The 23,221-nt window shown below is 43.2% G+C and overlaps 1 protein-coding gene across 1 annotated transcript in view; it reads left to right on the top strand.

The window, feature by feature from the left end:
• Window positions 1-23,221, top strand: part of LOC110487865 (gamma-aminobutyric acid type B receptor subunit 1) — a 198,377-nt gene that overhangs the window by 168,108 nt on the left and 7,048 nt on the right. The window contains exons 16-19 of the mRNA XM_090227436.1: window positions 3,239-3,371; window positions 3,859-3,975; window positions 11,838-11,945; window positions 16,406-16,499. Of these exons, the coding sequence (XP_090083562.1) occupies window positions 3,239-3,371; window positions 3,859-3,975; window positions 11,838-11,945; window positions 16,406-16,499 (452 nt within the window). The remainder of the gene's footprint in view (window positions 1-3,238; window positions 3,372-3,858; window positions 3,976-11,837; window positions 11,946-16,405; window positions 16,500-23,221) is intronic.

The raw sequence follows: 23,221 nt of genomic DNA, 5'->3' as shown, positions 1-23,221 counted from the left end.
CGGGTCTGGTCCCGTGTGGTATCATTGTGCAGGTGATTACGGGTCTGGTCCCGTGTGGTATCATTGTGCAGGTGATTACGGGTCTAGTCCCGTGTGGTATCATTGTGCAGATGATTACGGGTCTGGTCCCGTGTGGTATCATTGTGCAGGTGATTACGGGTCTCGTCCCGTGTGGTATCATTGTGCAGGTGATTACGGGTCTAGTCCCGTGTGGTATCATTGTGCAGATGATTACGGGTCTGGTCCCGTGTGGTATCATTGTGCAGGTGATTACGGGTCTCGTCCCGTGTGGTATCATTGTGCAGGTGATTACGGGTCTGGTCCCGTGTGGTATCATTGTGCAGGTGATTACGGGGTCTCGTCCCGTGTGGTATCATTGTGCAGGTGATTACAGGTCTGGTCCCGTGTGGTATCATTGTGCAGGTGATTACGGGTCTAGTCCCGTGTGGTATCATTGTGCAGGTGATTACGGGTCTAGTCCCGTGTGGTATCATTGTGCAGGTGATTACGGGTCTAGTCCCGTGTGGTATCATTGTGCAGGTGATTACGGGTCTCGTCCCGTGTGGTATCATTGTGCAGATGATTACGGGTCTGGTCCCGTGTGGTATCATTGTGCAGGTGATTACGGGTCTCGTCCCGTGTGGTATCATTGTGCAGGTGATTACGGGTCTTGTCCCGTGTGGTATCATTGTGCAGATGATTACGGGTCTCGTCCCGTGTGGTATCATTGTGCAGGTGATTACGGGTCTGGTCCCGTGTGGTATCATTGTGCAGGTGATTACGGGTCTGGTCCCGTGTGGTATCATTGTGCAGGTGATTACGGGTCTGGTCCCGTGTGGTATCATTGTGCAGGTGATTACGGGTCTGGTCCCGTGTGGTATCATTGTGCAGATGATTACGGGTCTGGTCCCGTGTGGTATCATTGTGCAGGTGATTACGGGTCTGGTCCCGTGTGGTATCATTGTGCAGGTGATTACGGGTCTCGTCCCGTGTGGTATCATTGTGCAGGTGATTACAGGTCTGGTCCCGTGTGGTATCATTGTGCAGGTGATTACGGGTCTCGTCCCGTGTGGTATCATTGTGCAGGTGATTACGTGTCTCGTCCCGTGTGGTATCATTGTGCAGATGATTACGGGTCTGCTCCCGTGTGGTATCATTGTTCAGGTGATTACGGGTCTGGTCCCGTGTGGTATCATTGTGCAGGTGATTACGGGTCTGGTCCCGTGTGGTATCATTGTGCAGGTGATTACGGGTCTGGTCCCGTGTGGTATCATTGTGCAGGTGATTACGGGGTCTGGTCCCGTGTGGTATCATTGTGCAGGTGATTACGGGTCTGGTCCCGTGTGGTATCATTGTGCAGGTGATTACGGGTCTCGTCCCGTGTGGTATCATTGTGCAGGTGATTACGGGTCTCGTCCCGTGTGGTATCATTGTGCAGGTGATTACGGGTCTGGTCCCGTGTGGTATCATTGTGCAGGTGATTACGGGTCTGGTCCCGTGTGGTATCATTGTGCAGGTGATTACAGGTCTGGTCCCGTGTGGTATCATTGTGCAGGTGATTACAGGTCTGGTCCCGTGTGGTATCATTGTGCAGGTGATTACGGGTCTGATCCCGTGTGGTATCATTGTGCAGGTGATTACAGGTCTGGTCCCGTGTGGTATCATTGTGCAGGTGATTACGGGTCTCGTCCCGTGTGGTATCATTGTGCAGGTGATTACGGGTCTGGTCCCGTGTGGTATCATTGTGCAGGTGATTACGGGTCTCGTCCCGTGTGGTATCATTGTGCAGGTGATTACGGGTCTCGTCCCGTGTGGTATCATTGTGCAGGTGATTACAGGTCTAGTCCCGTGTGGTATCATTGTGCAGGTGATTACGGGTCTGGTCCCGTGTGGTATCATTGTGCAGGTGATTACGGGTCTGGTCCCGTGTGGTATCATTGTGCAGGTGATTACGGGTCTGGTCCCGTGTGGTATCATTGTGCAGGTGATTACGGGTCTCGTCCCGTGTGGTATCATTGTGCAGGTGATTACGGGTCTAGTCCCGTGTGGTATCATTGTGCAGGTGATTACGGGTCTGGTCCCGTGTGGTATCATTGTGCAGGTGATTACGGGTCTGGTCCCGTGTGGTATCATTGTGCAGGTGATTACAGGTCTGGTCCCGTGTGGTATCATTGTGCAGGTGATTATGGGTCTGGTCCCGTGTGGTATCATTGTGCAGGTGATTACAGGTCTGGTCCCGTGTGGTATCATTGTGCAGGTGATTACGGGTCTGGTCCCGTGTGGTATCATTGTGCAGGTGATTACGGGTCTGGTCCCGTGTGGTATCATTGTGCAGCGAAGGCTGTTCACCAGTGTCCAAAACACAGCGAAGGCTGTTCGAAGGCTGTTCACCAGTGTCCAAAACACAGCGAAGGCTGTTCACCAGTGTCCAAAACACAGCGAAGGCTGTTCACCAGTGTCCAAAACACAGCGAAGGCTGGTCACCAGTGTCCAAAACACAGCGAAGGCTGGTCACCAGTGTCCAAAACACAGCGAAGGCTGTTCACCAGTGTCCAAAACACAGCGAAGGTTGGTCACCAGCAAAAAACACAGTGAAAGCTGTGAAAGAAAACACAATGAAGGCTGGTTTGCCAGCATAACCAGCTAGACTATGCTGGTCAGTCCAGCTAGACCAGCTAGACCATGTTGGTCTGCCAGCAGAACCAGTTAGACCATGCTGGGCAGACAATGCTGGTCAGACCTGCGTGACCATTATCCGACCAGCACTGACCTGCCTAAACCAGCATGGACCAAAATGACATTTATACTGGTCTATGCTGTTTTTATGATCAGCATGGCAGAGCTATCCAATATTCCCACTTCTTCTTGACACATCCTGCGTATATGTTCTTCTGCGTGACTCTTAACAAGGATATTCACATCTCGGTGTGCGAGCTTTGACAGTTAAATCCCAAACTTTGTTTGCATTTGTGACAGACAACTAATATCTTCCTGCACTGTGTGGCAGTCTGGGCTTTCTGCATGCTGTGAATGTCTCAGAGATAAAGAGGCTGACTGACAGAGGTATTGTGTAGAGGAAGATTGTGTGTGTGTGTGTGTGTGTGTCACCATGCATGCGTGTAGAGGGAGATATAGAGCCTGACAGACAGAAATATCAGTGTGTGTGTGTGTGTGTGCGTGCATGCGTGCATGCGTGCGCGTGTGTGTGTGTGTTTGTGTGTGTGTATGTCTATGACAGGTACATCCAGAACTCCCAGCCCTACCTGAACAACATGACGGCAGTGGGGTGTATGATGGCTCTGGCTGCTGTCTTCCCTCTGGGCCTCGATGGACACCACGTGCACAGGAAGCAGTTCCCCGTGGTCTGCCAGGTACACAGGAAGTACACAGGAAGTGGAGACATACCACTAAAGCAGTGTGGCGGATTTGAGTTTTAAGGGTACAGGAAAGCTCTGGGGTGATGTGTTCCCCTAGGTACAGATCCTAACCGTAATCAATAGTAAGGAAAATGTAAAACTGACCCAAGATCAGCATCCGGGGGGCAACTTCACACTACACCTACAGCTAACAGGAAGTGAGCCCTGCCACTGAGGCATTATAGGGGATTGAGTTTTATGGTAGAATTCTTGTAGGAGGGTAGTTTAGGTCATTATCAGTAAATGCCAAATGAAAGTATTGACTTAGACTTTTGAAAATGAATAATTCTTTAATAACTATTATATTTAACACATTAATACATTTGACAATGTATTTGTATTTGTTTTGCCACACCAGTTACGTAAGGGCATCGTTATTGTTTAATAAATGCACAGACACAATTCATTATTGATATTTCTTTCCCCTATTCCCCCTGGCCAGTTCCGTCTGTGGCTGCTTGGCCTGGGCTTCAGCCTGGCGTACGGTTCTATGTTCACGAAGATCTGGTGGGTCCACACCGTCTTCACCAAGAAGGACGACAAGAAGGAGAAGAGGAAGGTAAATAAAGAGGAGAATGACTGGCGAAAGAAACATAAAAAAGGTAAGGAAGGAAGGAAGGAAGGAAGGAAGGAAGGAAGGAAGGAAGGAAGGAAGGAAGGAAGGAAGGAAAGAAGAAAGGAAGGTGAATGAAAAAGAGAAACAAGAGTACCTGCCTGGCTGGGAGGCTGTGGAGCCTGTGGAGGCTGAGAGGCTTTGAGGCTTCCTGGCTGGGAGGCTGTGGAGGCTGGGAGCCTGGGAGGCTGCCTGGCTTGGAGGCAGGGAGGCTGGGAGGTATTCTGTCTGGGATACGTGGAGGCTGGGAGGCAGTGGAGGCAGTTGAGATGGGGAAGCTGAAAGGCTGGGAAGACTGTGGAGGCTGAGAGGCTTTCTGGCTGGGAGTCAGTGGAGGCTGTGGAGGCTGGGAGGCTGTGGAGGCTGTGGAGGCTGTGGAGGCTGTGGAGGCTGTGGAGGCTGTGGAGGCAGTGGAGGCTGTGGAGGCTGGGAGGCTGTGGAGGCTGGGATACGGTCCAAACTCTGAACTACTACTAACTCTATTCCTGGGTTGCGTCCCCATGTAGTGTCCTGGCTGCTCTCTAAAGGGCCTTTTACTTCATCATCCTCTCAGTCAAGGGTGCCCTATATGCGCTGGAAATAATGTATTTCCCAACGTGGCATTATCATTTCACATTCACTCTCTCTCTACTACCGCTCTCTCTCTCTCTCTCTCTCTCTCTCTCTCTCTCTCTCTTACCTCTCTCTCCTACCTCTCTCTATCTCTCTCTCTCTCTCTCTCTCTCTCTCTGACAGACAGACCAGAGAGACAGAGAGACAGAGAGTGAGACAGACAGACGGAGAGACAAAGGGAGAAGGCGAGAGAGACAGAGAGACAAAGGGAGAAAGAGAGTGAGACAGAGGGAGACAGATGGACTGACAGAAGGAGAAAGAGAGAGAGACAGATAGAGAGAGAGAGAGAGAGACATACAGAAAGAGTGAGAGACAGATGGAGAGACAGAGGGAGACAGAGAGAAAGAGAGAGACCTATAGAAAGAGTGAGAGACAGATGGAGAGACAGAGGAAATAGAGACAGAGAGAGAAAGAGAGAGACAGACAGAGAGGGGGAGAGACAGAGGGAGACAGAGAGACAGAGAGAGAAAGAGAGAGAGAGAGAGACAGAGGGAGAAAGAGAGAGAGAGAGAAAGAGAGAAAGAGAGAAAGACAGACAGAGACAAAGAGAGAGAGAGAGACAGACCGAGAGGCCGAGGGAGAAAGTTAGAGAGAGACAGAGAAAGAGAGAAAGACAGACAGAGAAACAGAGAGAGAAAGAGAGAGAGACAGACAGAGAGACCGAGGGAGAAAGAGAGAGAGCCAGCCAGTCAGCCAGCCAGCCATTCAGCCAGCCATTCAGCCAGCCAGCCAGCCAGTCAGCCAGCCATTCAGCCAGCCAGTCAGCCAGCAACCAGCCAGCCATTCAGCCAGCCAGTCAGACAGCAACCAGCCAGCCATTCAGCCAGCCAGTCAGCCAGCAACCAGCCAGCCATTCAGCTAGCCAGTCAGCCAGCAACCAGCCAGCCATTCAGCCAGACAGGCCACCTACTCAGAGGTTGCGTCCCAAATAGCACCCTATTCCCTATATAGTGCACTACTTTTGGCCAGGTCCCATAGGGTGTCCCACAAAGTAGTGCACTAAGAGTATAGGGTGCCATATGGGACGTAGGCAGAAGGCTAGAGAGAGATGTTCTGCCTAGCGCTGCGGACGCCGATTGATGCTCTCTGTTATTGAAACGTTGTGACTTTGAATTCCTTTGTGCCTTTGACGATGTGTGTTCCCTCCCCATTCAACAACGGCGTTGTTATTCTTTTTATTTTTTTGGGGCGTTGCGTAAGATAATTATCGGGAAAGGCTTTGGGATTTAAGGAACCTTCTGTAAAAGGATATTATGCTCATGGAAAATTGAGTGCGTGGGATAAATATGTTTTTATTTCTAGTAGATAATAGGTTCAAAATGAATTTCTTCTCGTGCTAGGTGATCCTCTGCGCTTGCAAAGTTCCATACATTTACACCGTATCTTAGATGTGAGGCACCTTTAAAGATTCAAATCGACCTCTACTTCAGTGTTTTCCAACGGGACTGAATGACTGATCTTGTTATCTACTAGATAGAAGAATTACTCATACTGTTATCTACTTCATAGGACAATTACTGATACAGTACATAGTGTTATTTACTAGATAAAATAATGACTCATACATGCTTTATCTTGGCCAGGTCGCAGTTGTAAATGAGAACTTGTTCTCAACTGGCCTACCTGGTTAAATAAAGGTTAAATAAAAATAATACATTTTAAAAATCTTGCCACCTTCTTCGGTATCGGTGTCCCTTCCAAGGGACACTTGAGCTAAAGTAGGCTAAAGGGATCAGCATGAGGTTGTAAGTAACAAGAACATTTCCCAGGACATAGACATGTCTGATATTGGCAGAAAGCTTAAATTCTTGTTAATCTAACTGCACTGTCCAATTTACAGTAGCTTTTACAGTGAAATAATACCAGTCTATTTTTTGAGGAGAGTGCACATTTTTTAACATGAAAAGTTATTAATAAACAAATTAGGCACATTTGGACAGTCTTGATACACAATTTTGAACAGAAATGCAATGGTTCTTTGGATCAGTCTAAAACTTTGCACATACACTGCTGCCACCTAGTGACCAAAACCTGAATTGCACCTGGGCTGGAATAATACATTATGGCCGTTCTCTCGCATTTCAAAGATGATGGTACAAAAAAAATACAAAAGAACGGTTCATTTTTTTGTATTATCTTTTACAAAATCTATTGTGTTATATTCTCCAACATTCCTTTCACATTTCCACAAACTTCAAAGTGTTTCCTATCAAATGGTACCAAGAATATGCATATCCTTGCTTCAGGGCCTGAGCTACAGGCAGTTAGATTTGGGTCCTGAGCTACAGGCAGTTAGATTTGGGTATGATATTTTAGGCAAAAATCCTTAACAGGATTTTTATCAACAGCAGTCAATTATTAATTGTCACCTTATTCAGTCTCATCTGAACATCGTAAAATTCTTGCTTATCTTCACGAACCCTGGCTAACAAGTTGAATCAGCAATACAAAAAATGCCTTATTTGTTTACTAAATACCTAAATAATCACACAGAATTACATATACACAGGATGGATCATACATCGATTACTAATCATGTCATAAAAGAAAAAGTCCCTAGCGGACGAAACCGATATGATGGCTGGTTACACAAAGAAAGGTGGTTGGGTATGAATGAAAGAGCGGGAAGACTGAGGGACAAAGGGGATTGGGTCTCTATCGGACTGTGAGAAGCTATGCTGACGTAAATACAGAATCTTATGCATTCTAATAACCGCCCATTTGTAAAAGGAAAATGCAAGATTTATATTTACACTGAGCTGCTCTTCGATAGATGGGTCGAAAATGGAAGACTGGTTTGCCCAGCAGAGATCACCCTTGTCCTTTGTAGAATATTTTGGGTCGTAGTGTTGTAGAGTGGATACGTTGAAGTATCCTGTCTTCTCATAGGATTGTCTGTCCTTTCTTAGGCCACGTACGTTTACAGCTGGAGCTGATAAACTCAGCGCCTAGGATGTATCACTTTTTTGATGAATAAGAGTTCAAAGTTCATAACAAGTTGCCATACTCTGCTCGTGTTGTATTCTGGCTGGTCTAGTCGAAATTCATCCTTCCAGCGTGGTGATCGTCACCTCCACGTTGACATTAGCCCTTTTAAACGTATGGACACCAGTCCTCACGTCTTCGGGAACTGAGGTTGACTTCAGTCAATGGGCTTGTATTGGGGGAGAGAAGGGCGTGTTTCATAGTTCTCAACCAATGTCTGTTCACTTGTGCGTGGCCACTTAGTGAGCATAGTTTACTTATGAAAACAATTCTCTCATTTAGAAGCTAAAATTACATTTAATATTTTCAACAATAGTTTCATATTTAAACATTTAAATTGTACACCAATTCCATGTGAGTCTGATAACTATAATGTGTAGACTTTCCAACATACAATTTATGTCGTCCTGTCATCAGTAATAATGTCTCAGACGACAACTGATCTGACATCATTCTTTACGTACCAACGGACACTTTCAACTGGTTGGATTACAGAAATATTGCACCTTTCCCCAACCTTTTGATGTTACCAGACTCTCTCTATGTTACCAAAGGGCTTTCTAAAAGTCCATTCTGTAGAGTGGAGAGAAAAGTGGGAAAGGTATTTATGGGGGGTCATGAACCTCACCCAACAGGGCAACGTCATGACAAATAGATACAAGATTGACTCACACATCTTGTTATCTACTACATAGAAGATTGACTCACACATCTTGTTATCTACTAGATCGAAGATTGACTCACACATATTGTTATCTACTAGATAGAAGATTGACTCACACATCTTGTTATCTACTAGATAGAAGATTGACTCACACATCCTGTTATCTACTACGTAGAAGATTGACTCACACATCTTGTTATCTACTAGACAACAAGCTGGGGGCGGCAGGTAACCTAGTGGTTAGAGCTTTGGACTAGTAACCAAAAGGTTGCTGGATCAAATCCCCGAGCTGACAAGGTAACAATATGTCTTTCTGCTCCTGAACAAGGCACTTTAACTAGGCCGTCATTGTAAAATAAGAATTTGTTCTTCACTGACTTGCCTATTTAAAGAAAGATAAAAAAATAGAAGATTGACTCCAAAATCTTGTTATCTGGTGTGGACTTCATATACCTCCTCTTCTTTATCGCTCTGCTTACTATGAGGGTGATAAATAGTATTCGCTACGAAGCTTTAATCCTCTTGTATAAATGCACCAAAATCAATATTACATTTACGCTATTCGTTCTTTGTCTCTCCTTGCTTTGTTTTTTTTTGGTTTCAAACGTTTTCAATAAATATATTTCTTATTTTTCCATCAGTACTGCCAATAGAGCGCTGGTTGTGGGTGTTGAGTCGAGACACAACCTCGTTGTCTATTTCAATGGTGCGGTTCAACCAGGTTGCTTTTTTGGGGGCAGATAGAATTGGCCTCTTAGTGATGGATCATTGTTTTCTCGTCAAGCTCAGGCTCCAGTCTATTTATGTCGTTGTTAATCTCTCACAGTCAAACCAAACAGATGCAGGTGTGGGACTTTATCCCCTGTGTTCATCCAGCCAAATGTGCTTCCAAAATGGCACCCTGTTCCTTATATAGCACCCCTGGTCAACAGTAGTGTACTGACTATATCCCTGGTCAACAGTAGTGTACTGACTATATCCCTGGTCAACAGTAGTGTACTGACTATACCCCTGGTCAACAGTAGTGTACTGACTATACCCCTGGTCAACAGTAGTGTACTGACTATATCCCTGGTCAACAGTAGTGTACTGACTATATCCCTGGTCAACAGTAGTGTACTGACTATATCCCTGGTCAACAGTAGTGTACTGACTATATCCCTGGTCAACAGTAGTGTACTGACTATACCCCTGGTCAACAGTAGTGTACTGACTATACCCCTGGTCAACAGTAGTGTACTGACTATATCCCTGGTCAACAGTAGTGTACTGACTATATCCCTGGTCAACAGTAGTGTACTGACTATATCCCTGGTCAACAGTAGTGTACTGACTATACCCCTGGTCAACAGTAGTGTACTGACTATACCCCTGGTCAACAGTAGTGTACTGACTATAAACCTGGTCAACAGTAGTGTACTGACTATATCCCTGGTCAACAGTAGTGTACTGACTATATATCTGGTCAACAGTAGTGTACTGACTATACCCCTGGTCAACAGTAGTGTACTGACTATATCCCTGGTCAACAGTAGTGTACTGACTATACCCCTGGTCAACAGTAGTGTACTGACTATACCCCTGGTCAACAGTAGTGTACTGACTATACCCCTGGTCAACAGTAGTGTACTGACTATATCCCTGGTCAACAGTAGTGTACGTACTATATCCCTGGTCAACAGTAGTGTACTGACTATATCCCTGGTCAACAGTAGTGTACTGACTATACCCCTGGTCAACAGTAGTGTACTGACTATATCCCTGGTCAACAGTAGTGTACTGACTATATCCCTGGTCAACAGTAGTGTACTGACTATATCCCTGGTCAACAGTAGTGTACTGACTATACCCCTGGTCAACAGTAGTGTACTGACTATATCCCTGGTCAACAGTAGTGTACTGACTATATCCCTGGTCAACAGTAGTGTACTGACTATATCCCTGGTCAACAGTAGTGTACTGACTATAACCCTGGTCAACAGTAGTGTACTGACTATACGCCTGGTCAACAGTAGTGTACTGACTATAAACCTGGTCAACAGTAGTGTACTGACTATATCCCTGGTCAACAGTAGTGTACTGACTATACCCCTGGTCAACAGTAGTGTACTGACTATATCCCTGGTCAACAGTAGTGTACTGACTACATATCTGGTCAACAGTAGTGTACTGACTATATCCCTGGTCAACAGTAGTGTACTGACTATATCCCTGGTCAACAGTAGTGTACTGACTATATCCCTGGTCAACAGTAGTGTACTGACTATACCCCTGGTCAACAGTAGTGTACTGACTATATCCCTGGTCAACAGTAGTGTACTGACTATATCCCTGGTCAACAGTAGTGTACTGACTATATCCCTGGTCAACAGTAGTGTACTGACTATAACCCTGGTCAACAGTAGTGTACTGACTATATCCCTGGTCAACAGTAGTGTACTGACTATATCCCTGGTCAACAGTAGTGTACTGACTATACCCCTGGTCAACAGTAGTGTACTGACTATACCCCTGGTCAACAGTAGTGTACTGACTCTAGAGGAGTGGTCTAGTGAGGTAGAGAGTTGGTCTAGTGAGGTAGAGGGGTGGTCTAGAGGAGTGGTCTAGTGAGGTAGAGGGGTGGTTTAGAGGGGTGGTCTAGTGAGGTAGAGGGGTGGTTTAGAGGGGTGGTCTAGTGAGGTAGAGGGGTGGTTTAGAGGGGTGGTCTAGTGAGGTAGAGGGGTGGTTTAGAGTGGTGGTCTAGTGAGGTAGAGGGGTGGTCTAGAGGAGTGGTCTAGTGAGGTAGAGGGGTGGTTTAGAGGGGTGGTCTAGTGAGGTAGAGGGGTGGTTTAGAGGGGTGGTCTAGTGAGGTAGAGGGGTGGTCTAGAGGAGTGGTCTAGTGTGGTAGAGGGGTGGTCTAGTGAGGTAGAGGGGTGGTTTAGCAGGTCTATATAGGGTACCAAAGTAGTGGTCTAGTGAGGTAGAGAGTTGGTCTAGTGAGGTAAAGGGGTGGTTTAGAGGGGTGGTCTAGTGAGGTAGAGGGGTGGTTTAGAGGGGTGGTCTATTGAGGTAGAGGGGTGGTCTAGAGGAGTGGTCTAGTGAGGTAGAGGGGTGGTTTAGAGGGGTGGTCTAGTGAGGTAGAGGGGTGGTTTAGAGGGGTGGTCTAGTGAGGTAGAGGGGTGGTCTAGAGGAGTGGTCTAGTGAGGTAGAGGGGTGGTCTAGTGAGGTAGAGGGGTGGTTTAGCAGGTCTATATAGGGTACCAAAGTAGTGGTCTAGTGAGGTAGAGGGGTGGTTTAGCAGGTCTATATAGGGTACCAAAGTAGTGGTCTAGTCAGGTAGAGGGGTGGTCTAGAGGAGTGGTCTAGTGAGGTAGAGGGGTGGTCTAGTGAGGTAGAGGGGTGGTTTAGCAGATCTATATAGGGTACCAAAGTAGTGGTCTAGTGAGGTAGAGGGGTGGTTTAGCAGGTCTATATAGGGTACCAAAGTAGTGGTCTAGTGAGCCAATAAGGTGTCATTTAAGACACGGCCTAACTGACAAGTCCTCCTGTATCCCATGATTCCTTGCAGCACCTGGAACCGTGGAAACTCTACGCCACCGTGGGGGTGCTGCTGGTCATCGACGTCCTGTCACTCATGATCTGGCAAATAGTGGATCCTCTACATATCACTGTGGAGGTATGAGTCATGACTCAATGTCTCAATGTCCTCCTCTTTCTCTATCTCTATCTCGATGGCGCCTCTCTTCTCTCTTCTTCTCTCTCTCTTTCGCTGGCGCCTCTCTTCTCTCTTCTTCTCTCTCTCTTTTGTTCTCTCTCTATCTCGATGGCTCCTCTCTTCTCTCTTCTTCTCTCTCTCTTTCGTTCTCTCTCTATCTCGATGGTTCCTCTCTTCTCTCTTCTTCTCTCTCTCTTTCGTTCTCTCTCCATCTCAATGGTTCCTCTCTTCTCTCTTCTTCTCTCTCTCTTTCGCTCTCTCTCTATCTCGATGGGTCCTCTCTTCTCTCTTCTTCTCTCTCTCTTTCATTCTCTCTCTATCTCAATGGTTCCTCTCTTCTCTCTTCTTCTCTCTCTCTTTCGCTCTCTCTCTATCTCGATGGGTCCTCTCTTCTCTCTTCTTCTCTCTCTCTTTCGTTCTCTCTCTATCTCGATGGGTCCTCTCTTCTCGCTTCCTCTCTCTCTCGCTTTCGTTCTCTCTCTATCTCGATGGGTCCTCTCTTCTCTCTTCTTCTCTCTCTCTTTCGTTCTCTCTCTATCTCGATGGGTCCTCTCTTCTCGCTTCCTCTCTCTCTCTCGCTTTCGCTCTCTCTCTATCTCGATGGGTCCTCTCTTCCTCCTCTCTGTCTCCTCTTTTCTCTTCGCTGGTCTCTTCCTCTTCCTGTTTGTTTTCGGAGATGCATCAGCATCGATTAGCTCCTTACTATATCAAGATTAGTCGAAGAATGAGTTTATTGTGAATTTATAAAATTCATATTTTTAAATATTAGGATGAGAGAAAATGTGTTCCATATAAAGAATATTGTAATCATACCTCAACTACAATGGGCAGGATAGAGTGTATGTGTTTACAATCAATGCTCTGGATAATCTGTACTGAATGTATAATGAATCTATAAAAATGTGTATATATACACTACCAGTCAAAACTGGACACACCTACTCATTCCAGGGTTTTCCTTTTTTGTTTTAGTATTTTCTACATTGTAGAATAATAGTGAAGACATCATATATGGAATCATGAAGTAACCAAAAAAGTGCTAAAAAATATATTTTATATTTGAGATTCTTCAAAGTAACCACCCTTTGCCTTGATGACAGCTTTGCACACTCTTGGCATTCTCTCAACCAGATTCACGAGGTAGTCACCTGGAATGCATTTCAATTAACAGGTGTGCCTTGTTAAAAGTTCATTTGTCAATTTTCTTTCCTTAATAATGCGTTTGAGCCAATCAGTTGTGTTGTGACAAGGTAGGGGTGGTATACAGAACATAACCCTATTTGGTAAAAAAAACAAGTCCATATTATAGAAAGAACAGCTGAAATATGCAAAGACAAATAACAGTCCACCATTACATTAAGACATAAAGGTCAGTTTATCCGGAAAATTTCAAGCTCTATGTTGAAACTGTCCCTCATGAGGACCGCCACAGGGACGGAGGACCCAGAGTTACCTCTAATATAGAGGATACGTTCATTAGAGTTACCTGTCTCTCATGAGGACCGCCACAGGGACGGAGGACCCAGCGTTACCTCTAATATAGAGGATACGTTCATTAGAGTTACCTGTCTCTCATGAGGACCGCCACAGGGACGGAGGACCCAGCGTTACCTCTAATGCAGAGGATACGTTCATTAGAGTTACCTGTCTCTCATGAGGACCGCCACAGGGACGGAGGACCCAGCGTTACCTCTAATGCAGAGGATACGTTCATTAGAGTTACCTGTCCCTCATGAGGACCGCCACAGGGACGGAGACCCAGCGTTACCTCTAATGCAAAGGATACGTTCATTAGAGTTACCAGCCTCAGAAATTGCAGCCCAAATAAACTCTTCACAGAGTTCAAGTAACAGAAACATCTCAACATCAACTGTTCAGAGGAAACTGTGTGAATCAGGCCTTCATGGTCGAATTGCTGCAAAGAAACCATTACTAAAGGACACCAATAAGAACAAGAGACTTGATTGGGCCAAGAAACCAGGAAATGTGGAAATCAGTGGAAATCTGTACTTTGGTCTGATGAATTCAAATTTGAGATGTTTGGTTCCAACCTCTGTGTCTTTGTGAGACGTAGAGTAGTTGAACAGATGATCTCCGCATGTGTGGTTCCCACAGTGAAGCATGGAGGAGGTGTGATGGTGTGATGGTGCTTTGCTGGTGACACTGTCAGTGATTTATTTAGAATTCAAGGCACACTTAACCTGTCTACGATATTGGTTCCCAATTGGGAATCAACCCTCCCACGTTCAGCTGAAACGGCGGCGCATGGAACGCAAAAATATTCTTAAAAATATTTAACCTCCACACATTAACAAGTCCAATAGCTCAAATGAAAGATAAACACCTTGTTCATCTAGCCAGCAAGTCAGATTTCTAAAATGTTTTACGGCGAAAACATAGCACATATATATGTAAAACCACCACCAGACACAGCTCATTTGAATAGCCAAAACATGCAATCAACAAACGCAGGATTAAAAAATAAATCGCTCACTAACCTTTTGAAAATCTTCATCAGATGACAGTGATATGACATGTTACACAGTACATTTTTTTTTCAATAATATGCCATTTATATCCATAAATGTCCATTTACAGTGAGTTCACGTTCAGAAATTACTCAAAAATGCCCGCAGGAAATCTAGGTAGCGCGGCAAGATAACGTAAATAGACATCATAAACTTTGACTAAATATACATGTTCTACATATAGTTAGAAAGATACACTGCTTCTTTATGCAACCGCTTTGTTAGATTTATTTTTAACGTTACAGAAATCGCACACTATTCAATATGCTGAGACGGCACTCAGTTCCAAGCTACATTTCTACGTAATGTTGGAGTCAACAGAAACACAGATTTAAGCATAAATATTCCCTTACCTTCGATGGTCTTCGTTCAGAATGTTCTGGAAGGCTTCATACTTACCCAATACATCGTTTGGTTTCAAGTCTTGCGTCTTTGTATTAGCTACTGCTAATAACATCAGCTGAAATGCACCCAAAACGCCCTCTGGTCCGGAAAAGTTGCGCATCAAAACTTCAAAATTACATATTATATGTCGACTAAACAGGTCAAACTAAGTGCAGAAGCAAGCTTTATGATGTTTTAGACACGCAAAACAAACTTCAATTCAATCGGCCATCGTCTGCCCTTCTCTTGAGTGCTGGAACAAAGGAATGGCTGGGACCAATTCGCGCCCCTACGCACAGCCTATTTTCTCGTGGCACGCACTAATTTCACTCCCATAGGGTCAATTCTCGCGGGATTTGAACGATTCAAAGCTCTACTGAAAGAGGACATCTAGCGGAAGAGATAGAAAAACTCCCCAGAATCATAACTGGTTGGGAAGGGTGGGGGCCATGACGTCAAAGTTGCTCCAACTTTCATGGCCACAAAAACTAGTTTGGAAGAATGCCTGCCCTGTGAGTTCTGCTATACTTACAGACATAATTCCAACGGTTTTAGAATCTTTAGAGTGTTTTCTATCCAATAATAATTTTATTTTATTTGCATATATTAGCAATTTTTGACAGATTTTTTTTTCAGTTTACTAGGGGTACCCAATCTCTCCAAAGGGGGCATATGTCTGCCATATCCTTAACACCAGCATGGATACTATAGCATTCTGCAGCGATACACCATCCCATCTGGTTTGGGCTTAGTGGGACTATCATTTGTTTTTCAACAGGACAATGACCCAAAACACACCTCCAGGCTGTGTAAGGGCTATTTGACCAAGAAGGAGAGTGATGGAGTGCTGCATCAGATGACCTGGCCTCCACAATCACCTGACCTCAACCCAGTTGAGATGGTTTGGGATGAGTTGGACCACAGAGTGAAGGAAAAGCAGCCAACAAGTGCTCAGCATATGTGGGAACTCCTTCAAGACTGTTGGAAAAGCCATCCTCATGAAGCTGGTTGAGAGAAAATGCAAAGAGTGTGCAAAGCTGTCATCAAGACAAAGGGTGTCAACTTTGAAGAATCTAAAATAGAAAATATATTTTGATTTATTTAACACTTTTTGGGGGGTTACTACATGATTCCATGTTTGTTATTTCATAGTTTTAATGTCTTCACTATTATTCTACAATGTAGAAAATAGTAAAAAAAAGAAAAGAAAAAAAAACCTTGAAATGTGTAGGTGTGAATTAAACTTTTTGACTGGTATGTGTATGTGTGTGTTCATTATCGACCTAAGGATATAGTATGTGTCCACGAGGCATGTGTATACTGTAGACATGACAATAGCGCAGTATCCCTCTCTTAGTTTTTCCATTAATCTATGAAACCGTGGCTGAATAGAGAGAGGAAAGTAATCAGAATTCAACCTGTACTATCACTGTTTGTTACTGTTTTATGCGTCTGATATTTAAAGTAAGTTGAGGGAAATATTCTTCTTCTTCTATTTTGTCTGAGTAGAAGTTTGTGAGAGAGGCCCCTAAAGGAGACCTGGATGTTCTGATCCAACCTCTGCTGGAACACTGCAGCTCAGACAAGATGAATACTTGGCTTGGTAAGGAAGGAGGGAGGGAGGGAGGGGAGTGAGGGAGGGAGGGAGGGAGGTGAGTGAGGGAGGGAGGGGAGAGAGGCCCCTAAAGGAGACCTGGATGTTCTGATCCAACCTCTGCTGGAACACTGCAGCTCAGACAAGATGAATACTTGGCTTGGTAAGGAAGGAGGGAGGGAGGGAGGGAGGGAGGGGAGTGAGGGAGGGAGGGGAGTGAGAGAGGCCCCTAAAGGAGACCTGGATGTTCTGATCCAACCTCTGCTGGAACACTGCATCTCAGACAAGATGAATACTTGGCTTGGTAAGGAGGGAGGGAGGGAGGGAGGTGAGTGAGGGAGGGAGGGGAGAGAGGCCCCTAAAGGAGACCTGGATGTTCTGATCCAACCTCTGCTGGAACACTGCAGCTCAGACAAGATGAATACTTGGCTTGGTAAGGAAGGAGGGAGGGAGGGAGGGAGGGAGGGGAGGGGAGAGAGGGAGGGAGGGAGAGAGAGGGGGGGGGGGGGGGGAGACTACTCCTGTACATTAAACCCATCTGTCAGTCATCTTACCTAGGACATTAGACCTGTGCTGGAGCTACTGCTAGTACATTGAATACTACAAACCGATTGAATAAATGTTCTTTCTCCTTTCTTTCTTTCTTTCTTTCTTTCATTCCCTCCCTCCCTAGGGGTGGTGTATGGTTATATATATATATATCTCTCTCCCTCCCTAGGGGTGGTGTATGGTTATATATATATATCTCCCTCCCTAGGGGTGGTGTATGGTTATATATATATATCTCTCTCCCTCCCTAGGGGTGGTGTATGGTTATATATATATATATATATCTCCCTCCCTAGGGGTGGTGTATGGTTATATATATATATCTCTCTCCCTCCCTAGGGGTGGTGTATGGTTATATATATATATATATCTCTCCCTCCCTAGGGGTGGTGTATGGTTATATATATATATATATATCTCTCCCTCCCTAGGGGTGGTGTATGGTTATATATATATCTCTCTCCCTCCCTAAGGGTGGTGTATGGTTATATATATATATATATATATATATATATATATATATATATATATATATATATATATATATATATCTCTCTCTCCCTCCCTAGGGGTGGTGTATGGTTATATATATATATATCTCTCTCCCTCCCTAGGGGTGGTGTATGGTTATATATATATATATATATATCTCTCCCTCCCTAGGGGTGGTGTATGGTTATATATATATCTCTCTCCCTCCCTAGGGGTGGTGTATGGTTATATATATATATATATATATATATCTCTCTCTCCCTCCCTAGGGGTGGTGTATGGTTATATATATATCTCTCTCCCTCCCTAGGGGTGGTGTATGGTTATATATATATCTCTCTCCCTCCCTAGGGGTGGTGTATGGTTATATATATATCTCTCTCCCTCCCTAGGGGTGGTGTATGGTTATATATATATATATCTCTCTCTCCCTCCCTAGGGGTGGTGTATGGTTATATATATATATATCTCTCCCTCCCTAGGGGTGGTGTATGGTTATATATATATATATATCTCTCCCTCCCTAGGGGTGGTGTATGGTTATATATATATATATATCTCTCTCCCTCCCTAGGGGTGGTGTATGGTTATATATATATATATATCTCCCTCCCTAGGGGTGGTGTATGGTTATATATATACATATCTATCCCTCCCTAGGGGTGGTGTATGGTTATATATATATATATATCTCTCTCCCTCCCTAGGGGTGGTGTATGGTTATATATATATATATATCTCTCTCCCTCCCTAGGGGTGGTGTATGGTTATATATATATATATATATATATATATATATATATATATATATATATATCTCCCTCCCTAGGGGTGGTGTATGGTTATATATATATATATATATCTCTCCCTCCCTAGGGGTGGTGTATGGTTATATATATATATATATATATATATCCCTCCCTAGGGGTGGTGTATGGTTATATATATATATATATATCTCTCTCCCTCCCTAGGGGTGGTGTATGGTTATATATATATATATATATCTCCCTCCCTAGGGGTGGTGTATGGTTATATATATATATATATCTCTCTCCCTCCCTAGGGGTGGTGTATGGTTATATATATATATATATATCTCTCTCCCTCCCTAGGGGTGGTGTATGGTTATATATATATATATATATCTCCCTCCCTAGGGGTGGTGTATGGTTATATATATATATATATATCTCTCTCCCTCCCTAGGGGTGGTGTATGGTTATATATATATATATATCTCTCTCCCTCCCTAGGGGTGGTGTATGGATATATATATATATATATATATCTCCCTCCCTAGGGGTGGTGTATGGTTATGTATATATATATATCTCTCTCCCTCCCTAGGGGTGGTGTATGGTTATATATATATATATATCTCTCCCTCCCTAGGGGTGGTGTATGGTTATATATATATATATATCTCCCTCCCTAGGGGTGGTGTATGGTTATATATATATATATATATATCTCTCTCCCTAGGGGTGGTGTATGGTTATATATATCTCTCTCCCTCCCTAGGGGTGGTGTATGGTTATATATATATATATATCTCTCTCCCTCCCTAGGGGTGGTGTATGGTTATATATATATATATATCTCCCTCCCTAGGGGTGGTGTATGGTTATATATATATCTCTCTCCCTCCCTAGGGGTGGTGTATGGTTATATATATATATATATCTATCTCCCTCCCTAGGGGTGGTGTATGGTTATATATATATATATATCTCTCCCTCCCTAGGGGTGGTGTATGGTTATATATATATATATATATATCTCTCTCTCCCTCCCTAGGGGTGGTGTATGGTTATATATATATATATATATATATATATCTCCCTAGGGGTGGTGTATGGTTATATATATCTCTCTCCCTCCCTAGGGGTGGTGTATGGTTATATATATATATATCTCTCTCCCTCCCTAGGGGTGGTGTATGGTTATATATATATATCTCTCTCCCTCCCTAGGGGTGGTGTATGGTTATATATATATATATCTCTCTCTCCCTCCCTAGGGGTGGTGTATGGTTATATATATATATATATCTCTCCCTCCCTCCCTAGGGGTGGTGTATGGTTATATATATATATCTCTCTCCCTCCCTAGGGATGGTGTATGGTTATATATATATATATCTCTCTCTCCCTCCCTAGGGGTGGTGTATGGTTATATATATATCTCTCTCCCTCCCTAGGGGTGGTGTATGGTTATATATATATATCTCTCCCTCTCTCCCTAGGGGTGGTGTATGGTTATATATATATCTCTCTCCCTCCCTAGGGGTGGTGTATGGTTATATATATATATATATATCTCTCCCTCCCTAGGGGTGGTGTATGGTTATATATATATATATCTCTCCCTCCCTCCCTAGGGGTGGTGTATGGTTATATATATATATATATATATATCTCCCTCCCTCCCTAGGGGTGGTGTATGGTTATATATATATCTCTCTCCCTCCCTAGGGGTGGTGTATGGTTATATATATATATCTCTCTCTCCCTCCCTAGGGGTGGTGTATGGTTATATATATATATATATCTCTCTCCCTCCCTAGGGGTGGTGTATGGTTATATATATATCTCTCCCTCCCTCCCTAGGGGTGGTGTATGGTTATATATATATCTCTCTCCCTCCCTCGGGGTGGTGTATGGTTATATATATATATCTCTCCCTCCCTCCCTAGGGGTGGTGTATGGTTATATATATATATCTCTCTCTCCCTCCCTAGGGGTGGTGTATGGTTATATATATATATATATCTCTCTCCCTCCCTAGGGGTGGTGTATGGTTATATATATATCTCTCCCTCCCTCCCTAAGGGTGGTGTATGGTTATATATATATATATATATATCTCTCCCTCCCTAGGGGTGGTGTATGGTTATATATATATATCTCTCTCTCCCTCCCTAGGGGTGGTGTATGGTTATATATATATATATATATATATCTCCCTCCCTAGGGGTGGTGTATGGTTATATATATATATCTCTCTCTCCCTCCCTAGGGGTGGTGTATGGTTATATATATATATATATATATCTCCCTCCCTCGGGGTGGTGTATGGTTATATATATATCTCTCCCTCCCTCCCTAAGGGTGGTGTATGGTTATATATATATATATATATATATATATATATATATATATATATCTCCCTAGGGGTGGTGTATGGTTATATATATATATATATATATATATCTCTCCCTAGGGGTGGTGTATGGTTATATATATCTCTCTCTCCCTCCCTAGGGGTGGTGTATGGTTATATATATATATATATATATATATATATATATCTCTCTCCCTAGGGGTGGTGTATGGTTATATATATATCTCTCTCTCCCTCCCTAGGGGTGGTGTATGGTTATATATATATATATCTCTCCCTCCCTAGGGGTGGTGTATGGTTATATATATATATATCTCTCTCCCTCCCTAGGGGTGGTGTATGGTTATATATATATATATCTCTCTCCCTCCCTAGGGGTGGTGTATGGTTATATATATATATATATATCTCTCCCTCCCTAGGGGTGGTGTATGGTTATATATATATATATCTCTCTCCCTCCCTAGGGGTGGTGTATGGTTATATATATATATATATATCTCTCTCCCTCCCTAGGGGTGGTGTATGGTTATATATATATATATATATATATATATCTCCCTCCCTAGGGGTGGTGTATGGTTATATATATATCTCTCTCCCTCCCTAGGGGTGGTGTATGGTTATATATATATATATATATATATATATCTCTCCCTCCCTAGGGGTGGTGTATGGTTATATATATATATATATATATATATATATATATCTCCCTCCCTAGGGGTGGTGTATGGTTATATATATATATATATATATATATATATCTCCCTCCCTAGGGGTGGTGTATGGTTATATATATATATATATATATATATCTCTCCCTCCCTAGGGGTGGTGTATGGTTATATATATATATATATATATATATATATCCCTCCCTAGGGGTGGTGTATGGTTATATATATATCTCTCTCCCTCCCTAGGGGTGGTGTATGGTTATATATATATATATATATATATATCTCTCCCTCCCTAGGGGTGGTGTATGGTTATATATATATATATATCTCTCCCTCCCTAGGGGTGGTGTATGGTTATATATATATATATATATCTCTCCCTCCCTAGGGGTGGTGTATGGTTATATGTATATATATATCTCCCTCCCTAGGGGTGGTGTATGGTTATATATATATATATCTCTCTCCCTCCCTAGGGGTGGTGTATGGTTATATATATATATATATATCTCCCTCCCTAGGGGTGGTGTATGGTTATATATATATCTCTCTCCCTCCCTAGGGGTGGTGTATGGTTATATATATATATATCTCTCTCCCTCCCTAGGGGTGGTGTATGGTTATATATATATATATATATATATATCTCTCTCCCTCCCTAGGGGTGGTGTATGGATATATATATATATATATCTCTCTCCCTCCCTAGGGGTGGTGTACGGTTATATATATATATATCTCTCTCCCTCCCTAGGGGTGGTGTATGGTTATATATATATATATATATATATATATATATCTCCCTCCCTAGGGGTGGTGTATGGTTATATATATATACATCTCTCTCCCTCCCTAGGGGTGGTGTATGGTTATATATATATCTCTCCCTCCCTCCCTAGGGGTGGTGTATGGTTATATATATCTGTCTCCCTCCCTAGGGGTGGTGTATGGTTATATATATATATATATATATATCCCTCCCTAGGGGTGGTGTATGGTTATATATATATATATCTCTCTCCCTCCCTAGGGGTGGTGTATGGTTATATATATATATATCTCTCTCCCTCCCTAGGGGTGGTGTATGGTTATATATATATATATATATCTCTCTCCCTCCCTAGGGGTGGTGTATGGTTATATATATATATATATATATATATATCTCCCTCCCTAGGGGTGGTGTATGGTTATATATATATCTCTCTCCCTCCCTAGGGGTGGTGTATGGTTATATATATATATATATATATATATATCTCTCCCTCCCTAGGGGTGGTGTATGGTTATATATATATATATATATATATATATATATATATCTCCCTCCCTAGGGGTGGTGTATGGTTATATATATATATATATATATATATATATCTCCCTCCCTAGGGGTGGTGTATGGTTATATATATATATATATATATATATCTCTCCCTCCCTAGGGGTGGTGTATGGTTATATATATATATATATATATATATATATATCCCTCCCTAGGGGTGGTGTATGGTTATATATATATCTCTCTCCCTCCCTAGGGGTGGTGTATGGTTATATATATATATATATATATATATCTCTCCCTCCCTAGGGGTGGTGTATGGTTATATATATATATATATCTCTCCCTCCCTAGGGGTGGTGTATGGTTATATATATATATATATATCTCTCCCTCCCTAGGGGTGGTGTATGGTTATATGTATATATATATCTCCCTCCCTAGGGGTGGTGTATGGTTATATATATATATATCTCTCTCCCTCCCTAGGGGTGGTGTATGGTTATATATATATATATATATCTCCCTCCCTAGGGGTGGTGTATGGTTATATATATATCTCTCTCCCTCCCTAGGGGTGGTGTATGGTTATATATATA

The sequence above is a fragment of the Oncorhynchus mykiss genome, chromosome 30, assembly GCF_057628025.1.
Source record: "Oncorhynchus mykiss isolate SJ-2025 chromosome 30, ASM5762802v1, whole genome shotgun sequence".
NCBI classification, from domain to species: domain Eukaryota; kingdom Metazoa; phylum Chordata; class Actinopteri; order Salmoniformes; family Salmonidae; genus Oncorhynchus; species Oncorhynchus mykiss.
The sequence above is the reverse complement of the archived record's forward strand: the minus strand, read 5'-3'. Positions and strand labels throughout refer to the sequence as shown.